At 61.4% G+C, this 12,778-nt stretch overlaps 1 protein-coding gene across 2 annotated transcripts in view; it reads left to right on the forward strand.

The window, feature by feature from the left end:
* Positions 1–763, forward strand: part of LOC140350539 (interferon-stimulated gene 20 kDa protein-like) — a 3,382-nt gene extending 2,619 nt beyond the window's left edge. For both annotated transcript variants that reach the window (XM_072436125.1, XM_072436126.1), the window contains exon 5: positions 488–763. In XM_072436125.1, coding sequence (XP_072292226.1) covers positions 488–673 — 186 coding nt within the window. In that variant the 3' untranslated portion in view covers positions 674–763. The remainder of the gene's footprint in view (positions 1–487) is intronic.
* Positions 764–12,778: the final 12,015 nt, after the last annotated feature.

A 12,778-nucleotide genomic window follows, 5' to 3' on the forward strand; every position in this document is an offset into this window, starting at 1 on the left:
TGTCCTGTCCCCCCTGTCCTCTCCCCCCTGTCCTGTCCCCCCTGTCCCGTCCCCCCTGTCCTCTCCCCCCTGTCCTCTCCCCCCTGTCCTCTCCCCCCTGTCCTCTCCCCCCTGTCCTGTCCCCCCTGTCCTCTCCCCCCTGTCCTGTCCCCCCTGTCCCGTCCCCCCTGTCCTCTCCCCCCTGTCCCGTCCCCCCTGTCCCGTCCCCCCTGTCCTCTCCCCCCTGTCCCGTCCCCCCTGTCCTCTCCCCCCTGTCCTGTCCCCCCTGTCCTCTCCCCCCTGTCCCGTCCTGTTCTGTCCGTCCTGTCCTCTCTTCTCCCCCCTGTCCTGTCCCCCCTATCTTCTCTTCTCCTGACCTGTCCTCTCTCCTGACCTGTCCTCTCTCCTGACCTGTCCTCTCTTGTCATGTCCTGTCAGTCCTGTCCCCCCTATCCTCTCTTCTCCTGACCTGTCCCCTCACCTGTCCTCTCCGTTGTGGTTGTCTCAGGTCAGTAGGAGCGGTCACTGTCCTGTGGAAGACGCCGTTGCTGCTCTGGACTTGTACAAACTGGTGGAGGGCGAGTGGGAGAGAGAGGTGGAGCTGTCTCTGAGCGACGAGCGAGACCCCGCCCCCCCAAGCTACGCATCATCACAGCATTACATGAACGACCAATACTGGCCCGCCCACCTGTGAGGGAGCCCCGCCCACAGACTGTGATGGAGCCCCGCCCACAGACTGTGATGGAGCCCCGCCCACAGACTGTGATGGAGCCCCGCCCACAGACTGTGATGGAGCCCCGCCCACAGACTGTGATGGAGCCCCGCCCACAGACTGTGATGGAGCCCCGCCCACAGACTGTGATGGAGCCCCGCCCACAGACTGTGATGGAGCCCCGCCCACAGACTGTGATGGAGCCCCGCCCACAGACTGTGATGGAGCCCCGCCCACAGACTGTGATGGAGCCCCGCCCACAGACTGTGATGGAGCCCCGCCCACAGACTGTGATGGAGCCCCGCCCACAGACTGTGATGGAGCCCCGCCCACAGACTGTGATGGAGCCCCGCCCACAGACTGTGATGGAGCCCCGCCCACAGACTGTGATGGAGCCCCGCCCACAGACTGTGATGGAGCCCCGCCCACAGACTGTGATGGAGCCCCGCCCACAGACTGTGATGGAGCCCCGCCCACAGACTGTGATGGAGCCCCGCCCACAGACTGTGATGGAGCCCCGCCCACAGACTGTGATGGAGCCCCGCCCACAGACTGTGATGGAGCCCCGCCCACAGACTGTGATGGAGCCCCGCCCACAGACTGTGATGGAGCCCCGCCCACAGACTGTGATGGAGCCCCGCCCACAGACTGTGATGGAGCCCCGCCCACAGACTGTGATGGAGCCCCGCCCACAGACTGTGATGGAGCCCCGCCCACAGACTGTGATGGAGCCCCGCCCACAGACTGTGATGGAGCCCCGCCCACAGACTGTGATGGAGCCCCGCCCACAGACTGTGATGGAGCCCCGCCCACAGACTGTGATGGAGCCCCGCCCACAGACTGTGATGGAGCCCCGCCCACAGACTGTGATGGAGCCCCGCCCACAGACTGTGATGGAGCCCCGCCCACAGACTGTGATGGAGCCCCGCCCACAGACTGTGATGGAGCCCCGCCCACAGACTGTGATGGAGCCCCGCCCACAGACTGTGATGGAGCCCCGCCCACAGACTGTGATGGAGCCCCGCCCACAGACTGTGATGGAGCCCCGCCCACAGACTGTGATGGAGCCCCGCCCACAGACTGTGATGGAGCCCCGCCCACAGACTGTGATGGAGCCCCGCCCACAGACTGTGATGGAGCCCCGCCCACAGACTGTGATGGAGCCCCGCCCACAGACTGTGATGGAGCCCCGCCCACAGACTGTGATGGAGCCCCGCCCACAGACTGTGATGGAGCCCCGCCCACAGACTGTGATGGAGCCCCGCCCACAGACTGTGATGGAGCCCCGCCCACAGACTGTGATGGAGCCCCGCCCACAGACTGTGATGGAGCCCCGCCCACAGACTGTGATGGAGCCCCGCCCACAGACTGTGATGGAGCCCCGCCCACAGACTGTGATGGAGCCCCGCCCACAGACTGTGATGGAGCCCCGCCCACAGACTGTGATGGAGCCCCGCCCACAGACTGTGATGGAGCCCCGCCCACAGACTGTGATGGAGCCCCGCCCACAGACTGTGATGGAGCCCCGCCCACAGACTGTGATGGAGCCCCGCCCACAGACTGTGATGGAGCCCCGCCCACAGACTGTGATGGAGCCCCGCCCACAGACTGTGATGGAGCCCCGCCCACAGACTGTGATGGAGCCCCGCCCACAGACTGTGATGGAGCCCCGCCCACAGACTGTGATGGAGCCCCGCCCACAGACTGTGATGGAGCCCCGCCCACAGACTGTGATGGAGCCCCGCCCACAGACTGTGATGGAGCCCCGCCCACAGACTGTGATGGAGCCCCGCCCACAGACTGTGATGGAGCCCCGCCCACAGACTGTGATGGAGCCCCGCCCACAGACTGTGATGGAGCCCCGCCCACAGACTGTGATGGAGCCCCGCCCACAGACTGTGATGGAGCCCCGCCCACAGACTGTGAAATCATTTGTGATGAAAAAACAGTGTCAGTGACTATTACTGATGTAGAATAATAAAACTGATAAAAATGTATTTATGAAGATGAGACATGAAAGTGTTTTCTCTGAACCTCAGAATGTTCATGTTGGAAACATAAAAAATAAAGTTGAAAACAAAGTTTAGAGGCGTCTGCTGTTTGTCTTTGGGGTCTTTTCATCATGTGAGTTTGTGTCCTTTAAAGGTGCCATAACATGCTTTTGTTCACGTTTCATAGTCTATCCTTGATAATAAGTGTTGTGCAACATCCTTAACATAAGAGTTCAGAAATATCACCCAGACCTTCACCAACCCGGAAATACAGACGGCTTGGTTTGATATTCCCCCCACCCAAGAGCCATCTGGCTCCCCCGCCCAACCCGTGACGTAGTCTCAGAGCGCCTGTGTGCCCCGCCCAACCCGTGACGTAGTCTCAGAGCGCGTGTGTGCCCCGCCCAACCCGTGACGTAGTCTCAGAGCGCGTGTGTGCCCCGCCCACCCGTGACGTAGTCTCAGAGCGCGTGTGTGCCCCGCCCAACCCGTGACGTAGTCTCAGAGCGCGTGTGTGCCCCGCCCACCCGTGACGTAGTCTCAGAGCGCGTGTGTGCCCCGCCCAACCCGTGACGTAGTCTCAGAGCGCGTGTGTGCCCCGCCCACCCGTGACGTAGTCTCAGAGCGCGTGTGTGCCCCGCCCACCCGTGACGTAGTCTCAGAGCGCGTGTGTGCCCCGCTCACCCGTGACGTAGTCTCAGAGCGCGTGTGCCCCGCCCACCCGTGACGTAGTCTCAGAGCGCGTGTGTGCCCCGCCCACCCGTGACGTAGTCTCAGAGCGCGTGTGCCCCGCCCACCCGTGACGTAGTCTCAGAGTGCGTGTGTGCCCCGCCCAACCCGTGACGTAGTCTCAGAGCGCGTGTGTGCCCCGCCCAACCCGTGACGTAGTCTCAGAGCGCGTGTGTGCCCCGCCCACCCGTGACGTAGTCTCAGAGCGCGTGTGTGCCCCGCCCAACCCGTGACGTAGTCTCAGAGCGCGTGTGTGCCCCGCCCACCCGTGACGTAGTCTCAGAGCGCGTGTGTGCCCCGCCCACCCGTGACGTAGTCTCAGAGCGCGTGTGCCCCGCCCACCCGTGACGTAGTCTCAGAGTGCGTGTGTGCCCCGCCCAACCCGTGACGTAGTCTCAGAGCGGGTGTGTGCCCCGCCCACCCGTGACGTAGTCTCAGAGCGCGTGTGTGCCCCGCTCACCCGTGACGTAGTCTCAGAGCGCGTGTGCCCCGCCCACCCGTGACGTAGTCTCAGAGCGCGTGTGTGCCCCGCCCACCCGTGACGTAGTCTCAGAGCGCGTGTGCCCCGCCCACCCGTGACGTAGTCTCAGAGTGCGTGTGTGCCCCGCCCACCCGTGACGTAGTCTCAGAGCGCGTGTGTGCCCCGCCCACCCGTGACGTAGTCTCAGAGCGGGTGTGTGCCCCGCCCACCCGTGACGTAGTCTCAGAGCGCGTGTGTGCCCCGCTCACCCGTGACGTAGTCTCAGAGCGCGTGTGCCCCGCCCACCCGTGACGTAGTCTCAGAGCGGGTGTGTGCCCCGCCCACCCGTGACGTAGTCTCAGAGCGCGTGTGTGCCCCGCTCACCCGTGACGTAGTCTCAGAGCGCGTGTGCCCCGCCCACCCGTGACGTAGTCTCAGAGCGCGTGTGCCCCGCCCACCCGTGACGTAGTCTCAGAGAGCGTGTGTGCCCCGCCCACCCGTGACGTAGTCTCAGAGCGCGTGTGTGCCCCGCCCACCCGTGACGTAGTCTCAGAGCGCGTGTGCCCCGCCCACCCGTGACGTAGTCTCAGAGCGCGTGTGTGCCCCGCCCACCCGTGACGTAGTCTCAGAGCGCGTGTGCCCCGCCCACCCGTGACGTAGTCTCAGAGCGCGTGTGTGCCCCGCCCACCCGTGACGTAGTCTCAGAGCGCGTGTGCCCCGCCCACCCGTGACGTAGTCTCAGAGCGCGTGTGTGCCCCGCCCACCCGTGACGTAGTCTCAGAGCGCGTGTGCCCCGCCCACCTGTGACGTAGTCTCAGAGCGCGTGTGCCCCGCCCAACCCGTGACGTAGTCTCAGAGCGCGTGTGTGCCCCGCCCACCCGTGACGTAGTCTCAGAGCGCGTGTGCCCCGCCCACCCGTGACGTAGTCTCAGAGTGCGTGTGTGCCCCGCCCAACCCGTGACGTAGTCTCAGAGCGCGTGTGCCCCGCTCACCCGTGACGTAGTCTCAGAGTGCGTGTGTGCCCCGCCCAACCCGTGACGTAGTCTCAGAGCGCGTGTGTGCCCCGCCCACCCGTGACGTAGTCTCAGAGCGCGTGTGTGCCCCGCCCACCCGTGACGTAGTCTCAGAGCGCGTGTGTGCCCCGCCCAACCCGTGACGTAGTCTCAGAGCGCGTGTGTGCCCCGCCCACCCGTGACGTAGTCTCAGAGCGCGTGTGTGCCCCGCCCACCCGTGACGTAGTCTCAGAGCGCGTGTGTGCCCCGCCCACCCGTGACGTAGTCTCAGAGCGCGTGTGCCCCGCCCACCCGTGACGTAGTCTCAGAGCGCGTGTGCCCCGCCCAACCCGTGACGTAGTCTCAGAGTGCGTGTGTGCCCCGCCCAACCCGTGACGTAGTCTCAGAGCGCGTGTGTGCCCCGCCCACCCGTGACGTAGTCTCAGAGCGCGTGTGCCCCGCTCACCCGTGACGTAGTCTCAGAGTGCGTGTGTGCCCCGCCCACCCGTGACGTAGTCTCAGAGTGCGTGTGTGCCCCGCCCACCCGTGACGTAGTCTCAGAGCGCGTGTGTGCCCCGCCCAACCCGTGACGTAGTCTCAGAGCGCGTGTGTGCCCCGCCCACCCGTGACGTAGTCTCAGAGCGCGTGTGCCCCGCCCACCCGTGACGTAGTCTCAGAGTGCGTGTGTGCCCCGCCCAACCCGTGACGTAGTCTCAGAGCGCGTGTGTGCCCCGCCCACCCGTGACGTAGTCTCAGAGCGGGTGTGTGCCCCGCCCACCCGTGACGTAGTCTCAGAGCGCGTGTGTGCCCCGCCCACCCGTGACGTAGTCTCAGAGCGCGTGTGCCCCGCCCACCCGTGACGTAGTCTCAGAGCGCGTGTGCCCCGCCCACCCGTGACGTAGTCTCAGAGCGCGTGTGCCCCGCCCACCCGTGACGTAGTCTCAGAGTGCGTGTGTGCCCCGCCCACCCGTGACGTAGTCTCAGAGTGCGTGTGTGCCCCGCCCAACCCGTGACGTAGTCTCAGAGCGCGTGTGCCCCGCCCACCCGTGACGTAGTCTCAGAGCGCGTGTGTGCCCCGCCCACCCGTGACGTAGTCTCAGAGCGCGTGTGCCCCGCCCACCCGTGACGTAGTCTCAGAGCGCGTGTGTGCCCCGCCCACCCGTGACGTAGTCTCAGAGCGCGTGTGTGCCCCGCCCACCCGTGACGTAGTCTCAGAGCGCGTGTGTGCCCCGCCCACCCGTGACGTAGTCTCAGAGCGCGTGTGCCCCGCCCACCTGTGACGTAGTCTCAGAGCGCGTGTGCCCCGCCCAACCCGTGACGTAGTCTCAGAGCGCGTGTGTGCCCCGCCCACCCGTGACGTAGTCTCAGAGCGCGTGTGCCCCGCCCACCCGTGACGTAGTCTCAGAGCGCGTGTGCCCCGCCCACCCGTGACGTAGTCTCAGAGTGCGTGTGTGCCCCGCCCAACCCGTGACGTAGTCTCAGAGTGCGTGTGTGCCCCGCCCAACCCGTGACGTAGTCTCAGAGCGCGTGTGTGCCCCGCCCAACCCGTGACGTAGTCTCAGAGCGCGTGTGTGCCCCGCCCAACCCGTGACGTAGTCTCAGAGCGGGTGTGTGCCCCGCCCACCCGTGACGTAGTCTCAGAGCGCGTGTGTGCCCCGCCCACCCGTGACGTAGTCTCAGAGCGCGTGTGCCCCGCCCACCCGTGACGTAGTCTCAGAGCGCGTGTGCCCCGCTCACCCGTGACGTAGTCTCAGAGTGCGTGTGTGCCCCGCCCACCCGTGACGTAGTCTCAGAGTGCGTGTGTGCCCCGCCCACCCGTGACGTAGTCTCAGAGCGCGTGTGTGCCCCGCCCAACCCGTGACGTAGTCTCAGAGCGCGTGTGTGCCCCGCCCACCCGTGACGTAGTCTCAGAGCGCGTGTGCCCCGCCCACCCGTGACGTAGTCTCAGAGCGCGTGTGCCCCGCTCACCCGTGACGTAGTCTCAGAGCGCGTGTGTGCCCCGCCCACCCGTGACGTAGTCTCAGAGCGCGTGTGCCCCGCCCACCCGTGACGTAGTCTCAGAGCGCGTGTGTGCCCCGCCCACCCGTGACGTAGTCTCAGAGCGCGTGTGTGCCCCGCCCACCCGTGACGTAGTCTCAGAGCGCGTGTGCCCCGCTCACCCGTGACGTAGTCTCAGAGCGCGTGTGCCCCGCCCACAGCTGTCTGCTCCGCGCTGCGCGACTGAGTGAAAAAGAGTCTACTTTTAGACTGAATAAAAACTGGTGTTGATTCTACAGCGTGCGCAGAACAGATATATCTATAGGTCTAATATATATATATATATATATATATATATATATATATATAAGTCTTATGTCCATCGCACTCTTATTTCCTGGTTTCTCAGTATCGGATAGAACTTCTCTCCATTTATTTTCCCGGTTGCTGCATCAACTGCCACATAAACCTTCAACATTGTGATAATAGTAAAGAGTGCGATATCATGAATGAAGTTTTGGGCCTTTGAGCCGTGTTTCCTCGTAAATCGAAGTGGGTGAGGAGGGTGTGGGTGAGGAGGTGGGTGTGGGTGAGGAGGGTGTGGGTGAGGAGGCGGGTGTGGGTGAGGAGGCGGGTGTGGGTGAGGAGGCGGGTGTGGGTGAGGAGGTGGGTGTGGGTGAGACGGGTGTGGGTGAGGAGGGTGTGGGTGAGGAGGCGGGTGTGGGTGAGGAGGCGGGTGTGGGTGAGGAGGTGGGTGTGGGTGAGGAGGGTGTGGGTGAGGAGGCGGGTGTGGGTGAGGAGGAGGGTGTGGGTGAGGAGGAGGGTGTGGGTGAGGAGGCGGGTGTGGGTGAGGAGGAGGGTGTGGGTGAGGAGGGTGTGGGTGAGGCGGGTGTGGGTGAGGAGGCGGGTGTGGGTGAGGAGGCGGGTGTGGGTGAGGAGGGTGTGGGTGAGGAGGGTGTGGGTGAGGAGGCGGGTGTGGGTGAGGCGGGTGTGGGTGAGGAGGGTGTGGGTGAGGAGGGTGTGGGTGAGGAGGGTGTGGGTGAGGAGGGTGTGGGTGAGGAGGCGGGTGTGGGTGAGGAGGCGGGTGTGGGTGAGGAGGCGGGTGTGGGTGAGGAGGGTGTGGGTGAGGAGGCGGGTGTGGGTGAGGAGGCGGGTGTGGGTGAGGAGGCGGGTGTGGGTGAGGAGGCGGGTGTGGGTGAGGAGGCGGGTGTGGGTGAGGAGGCGGGTGTGGGTGAGGAGGCGGGCAGCGGAGTTTTGGACCATTTGGAGTCTGTGGAGGGAATGGGAGGAGATGCCAGTGAGGAGGGAGGTGCAGTAGTCGAGGCGGGAGGAGATGAAGGCCTGGATGAGGGATTCAGCAGCGGGGAGGGTGAGGCAGTGTCGGATTTTGGCGATGCGGCGGAGGTGGAAGTATGAGGTCTTGACGATGTGGCTGACATGGGGAGTGAAGGAGAGGGTGGGGTCCATGATGACACCGAGATTGCGTACCAGGGTAGAGGGGGTGAAGGTCGAGGTGTCGATGCTGAGTGAAAAGGGACCAGTTTTATTGAGAGTGGATTTGGTGCCAATGAGGAGGAGCTCTGTTTTGTCACTGTTCAGTTTGAGGAAGTTGAGAGTGAGCCATGATTTTATTGTAGAGATGCAGGAGTTAATGGAGACGGCGGTCATGGAGCTGTTGATTTTGGAAATGTTGTCATTGAAGGAGGAAAGAGTTGCAGAGGTCAGGGGAGGAGGGTGGAGGGATGTCCGGTGGCTGGAGCAGCTTGTTGACGGTGGAGAACAGGGTGCGAGGGCTCCGGTGGGAGCTGTTGATGAGGGTGGAGAGGTGGAGAGATGAAGAGGTGGAGAGATGGAGAGGTGGAGAGATGGAGAGATGAAGAGGTGGAGAGGTGGAGAGGTGGAGAGATGGAGAGGTGGAGAGATGAAGAGGTGGAGAGATGGAGAGATGAAGAGGTGGAGAGGTGGAGAGGTGGAGAGATGGAGAGGTGGAGAGATGAAGAGGTGGAGAGATGGAGAGGTGGAGAGGTGGAGAGGTGGAGAGATGGAGAGATGAAGAGGTGGAGAGGTGGAGAGGTGGAGAGATGGAGAGGTGGAGAGGTGGAGAGGTGGAGAGATGGAGAGGTGGAGAGGTGGAGAGGTGGAGAGGTGGAGAGGTGGAGAGATGAAGAGGTGGAGAGGTGGAGAGATGGAGAGATGAAGAGGTGGAGAGGTGGAGAGGTGGAGAGATGGAGAGGTGGAGAGGTGGAGAGGTGGAGAGATGGAGAGGTGGAGAGATGAAGAGGTGGAGAGATGGAGAGATGAAGAGGTGGAGAGGTGGAGAGGTGGAGAGATGGAGAGGTGGAGAGATGAAGAGGTGGAGAGATGGAGAGATGAAGAGGTGGAGAGGTGGAGAGGTGGAGAGATGGAGAGGTGGAGAGATGAAGAGGTGGAGAGATGGAGAGATGAAGAGGTGGAGAGGTGGAGAGATGGAGAGGTGGAGAGATGGAGAGATGAAGAGGTGGAGAGGTGGAGAGGTGGAGAGATGGAGAGGTGGAGAGATGAAGAGGTGGAGAGATAGAGAGGTGGAGAGGTGGAGAGATGGAGAGGTGGAGAGATGAAGAGGTGGAGAGATGGAGAGGTGGAGAGATGGAGAGATGAAGAGGTGGAGAGGTGGAGAGGTGGAGAGATGGAGAGGTGGAGAGATGGAGAGGTGGAGAGATGGAGAGATGAAGAGGTGGAGAGGTGGAGAGGTGGAGAGGTGGAGAGATGGAGAGGTGGAGAGGTGGAGAGGTGGAGAGATGGAGAGGTGGAGAGATGAAGAGGTGGAGAGATGGAGAGATGAAGAGGTGGAGAGGTGGAGAGGTGGAGAGATGGAGAGGTGGAGAGATGAAGAGGTGGAGAGATGGAGAGATGAAGAGGTGGAGAGGTGGAGAGATGGAGAGATGAAGAGGTGGAGAGGTGGAGAGGTGGAGAGATGGAGAGGTGGAGAGATGAAGAGGTGGAGAGATGGAGAGATGAAGAGGTGGAGAGGTGGAGAGGTGGAGAGATGGAGAGGTGGAGAGATGAAGAGGTGGAGAGATGGAGAGGTGGAGAGGTGGAGAGGTGGAGAGATGGAGAGATGAAGAGGTGGAGAGGTGGAGAGGTGGAGAGATGGAGAGGTGGAGAGATGGAGAGGTGGAGAGATGGAGAGATGAAGAGGTGGAGAGGTGGAGAGGTGGAGAGATGGAGAGGTGGAGAGATGAAGAGGTGGAGAGATGGAGAGGTGGAGAGAGAGATGAAGAGGTGGAGAGATGGAGAGGTGGAGAGATGGAGAGATGAAGAGGTGGAGAGATGGAGAGGTGGAGGTGGAGAGGTGGAGAGATGGAGAGGTGGAGAGATGAGAGGTGGAGAGATGAGAGGTGAGAGGTGGAGAGATGGAGAGGTGGAGAGATGGAGAGATGAGAGGTGGAGAGATGGAGAGGTGGAGAGATGAAGAGGTGGAGAGGTGGAGAGATGGAGAGATGAAGAGGTGGAGAGGTGGAGAGGTGGAGAGATGGAGAGGTGGAGAGATGAAGAGGTGGAGAGGTGGAGAGGTGGAGAGGTGGAGAGATGGAGAGATGAGAGGTGGAGAGATGGAGAGGTGGAGAGATGGAGAGATGAGAGGTGGAGAGGTGGAGAGGTGGAGAGATGGAGAGGTGGAGAGATGGAGAGGTGGAGAGATGGAGAGATGAAGAGGTGGAGAGGTGGAGAGGTGGAGAGATGGAGAGGTAGAGAGTGGAGAGGTGGAGAGATGGAGAGGTGGAGAGATGAGAGGTGGAGAGATGGAGAGATGAAGAGGTGGAGAGGTGGAGAGGTGGAGAGATGAGAGGTGGAGAGATGAAGAGGTGGAGAGATGGAGAGATGAAGAGGTGGAGAGGTGGAGAGGTGGAGAGATGGAGAGGTGGAGAGATGAAGAGGTGGAGAGATGGAGAGATGAAGAGGTGGAGAGGTGGAGATGGAGAGATGAGAGGGAGAGGTGGAGAGGTGGAGAGATGGAGAGGTGAGAGATGAGAGGTGGAGAGATGGAGAGATGAGAGGTGGAGAGGTGGAGAGGTGGAGAGAGAGGTGAGAGATGAAGAGGTGGAGAGATGAGAGGTGGAGAGGTGGAGAGATGGAGAGGTGAGAGATGAGAGGTGGAGAGATGAGAGGTGGAGAGATGGAGAGATGAGAGGTGGAGAGGTGGAGAGGTGGAGAGATGAGAGGTGGAGAGTGAGAGGTGGAGAGATGGAGAGATGAGAGGTGGAGAGGTGGAGAGATGGAGAGGTGGAGAGGTGGAGAGGTGGAGAGATGGAGAGGTGGAGAGATGAGAGGTGGAGAGATGGAGAGATGAAGAGGTGGAGAGGTGGAGAGGTGGAGAGATGGAGAGGTGGAGAGATGAAGAGGTGGAGAGATGGAGAGATGAAGAGGTGGAGAGGTGGAGAGATGGAGAGATGAAGAGGTGGAGAGGTGGAGAGGTGGAGAGATGGAGAGGTGGAGAGATGAAGAGGTGGAGAGATGGAGAGATGAAGAGGTGGAGAGGTGGAGAGGTGGAGAGATGAGAGGTGGAGAGATGAAGAGGTGGAGAGATGGAGAGGTGAGAGGTGGAGAGGTGGAGAGATGGAGAGATGAAGAGGTGGAGAGGTGGAGAGGTGGAGAGATGGAGAGGTGGAGAGATGGAGAGGTGGAGAGATGGAGAGATGAGAGGTGGAGAGGTGGAGAGGTGGAGAGATGGAGAGGTGGAGAGATGAGAGGTGGAGAGATGAGAGGTGGAGAGATGGAGAGATGAAGAGGTGGAGAGATGGAGAGGTGGAGAGATGGAGAGATGAAGAGGTGGAGAGATGGAGAGGTGGAGAGGTGGAGAGGTGGAGAGATGGAGAGGTGGAGAGATGGAGAGGTGGAGAGATGAAGAGGTGGAGAGGTGGAGAGATGAGAGGTGGAGAGATGGAGAGAAGGGTGGAGAGATGGAGAGGTGGAGAGATGAGAGGTGGAGAGGTGGAGAGAGAGATGAAGAGGTGGAGAGGTGGAGAGGTGGAGAGATGGAGAGGTGAGAGATGAGAGGTGGAGAGGTGGAGAGATGGAGAGGTGGAGAGATGGAGAGATGAAGAGGTGGAGAGATGGAGAGGTGGAGAGATGGAGAGATGAAGAGGTGGAGAGATGGAGAGGTGGAGAGTGGAGAGGTGGAGAGATGAAGAGGTGGAGAGGTGGAGAGATGGAGAGATGAAGAGGTGGAGAGATGGAGAGGTGGAGAGATGGAGAGGTGGAGAGATGAGAGGGAGAGATGGAGAGGTGGAGAGATGGAGAGATGAGAGGTGGAGAGATGGAGAGGTGGAGAGATGGAGAGATGAAGAGGTGGAGAGGTGGAGAGGTGGAGAGATGGAAGAGGTGGAGAGATGAGAGGTGGAGAGGTGGAGAGGTGGAGAGGTGGAGAGATGGAGAGGTGGAGAGATGAAGAGGTGGAGAGATGAGAGGTGGAGAGGTGGAGAGATGGAGAGATGAGAGGTGGAGAGGTGGAGAGGTGGAGAGATGAAGAGGGTGGAGAGAGGGAGATGGAGGTGGAGAGAGAGGTGGAGAGATGGAGAGGTGGAGAGATGAGAGGTGGAGGATGGAGAGATGAGAGGTGGAGAGGTGGAGAGGTGAGAGATGAAGAGGTGGAGAGGGGAGAGGTGGAGAGTGGAGAGGTGTGAGAGGTGGAGAGGTGGAGAGATGAAGAGGTGGAGAGAGGAGAGGTGGAGAGGTGGAGAGATGGAGAGTGAAGAGGTGAGAGGTGGAGAGGTGTGAGTGAGAGTGGAGAGGTGGAGAGATGGAGAGGTGGAGAGATGAGAGGTGGAGAGTGGAAGAGGTGGAGAGTGGAGAGATGAGAGGTGAGAGATGTGGAGAGGTGGAGAGATGAGAGGTGGAGAGGGGGAGAGGTGGAGAGATGGAGAGATGAAGAGGTGGAGAGTGGAGAGGAGAGGAGGAGAGA

Source organism: Eucyclogobius newberryi, unplaced genomic scaffold (assembly GCF_026437365.1).
Source record: "Eucyclogobius newberryi isolate DKJ021-1_F unplaced genomic scaffold, fEucNew1.0.hap1 SCAF_702, whole genome shotgun sequence".
Lineage (NCBI taxonomy): Eukaryota > Metazoa > Chordata > Actinopteri > Gobiiformes > Gobiidae > Eucyclogobius > Eucyclogobius newberryi.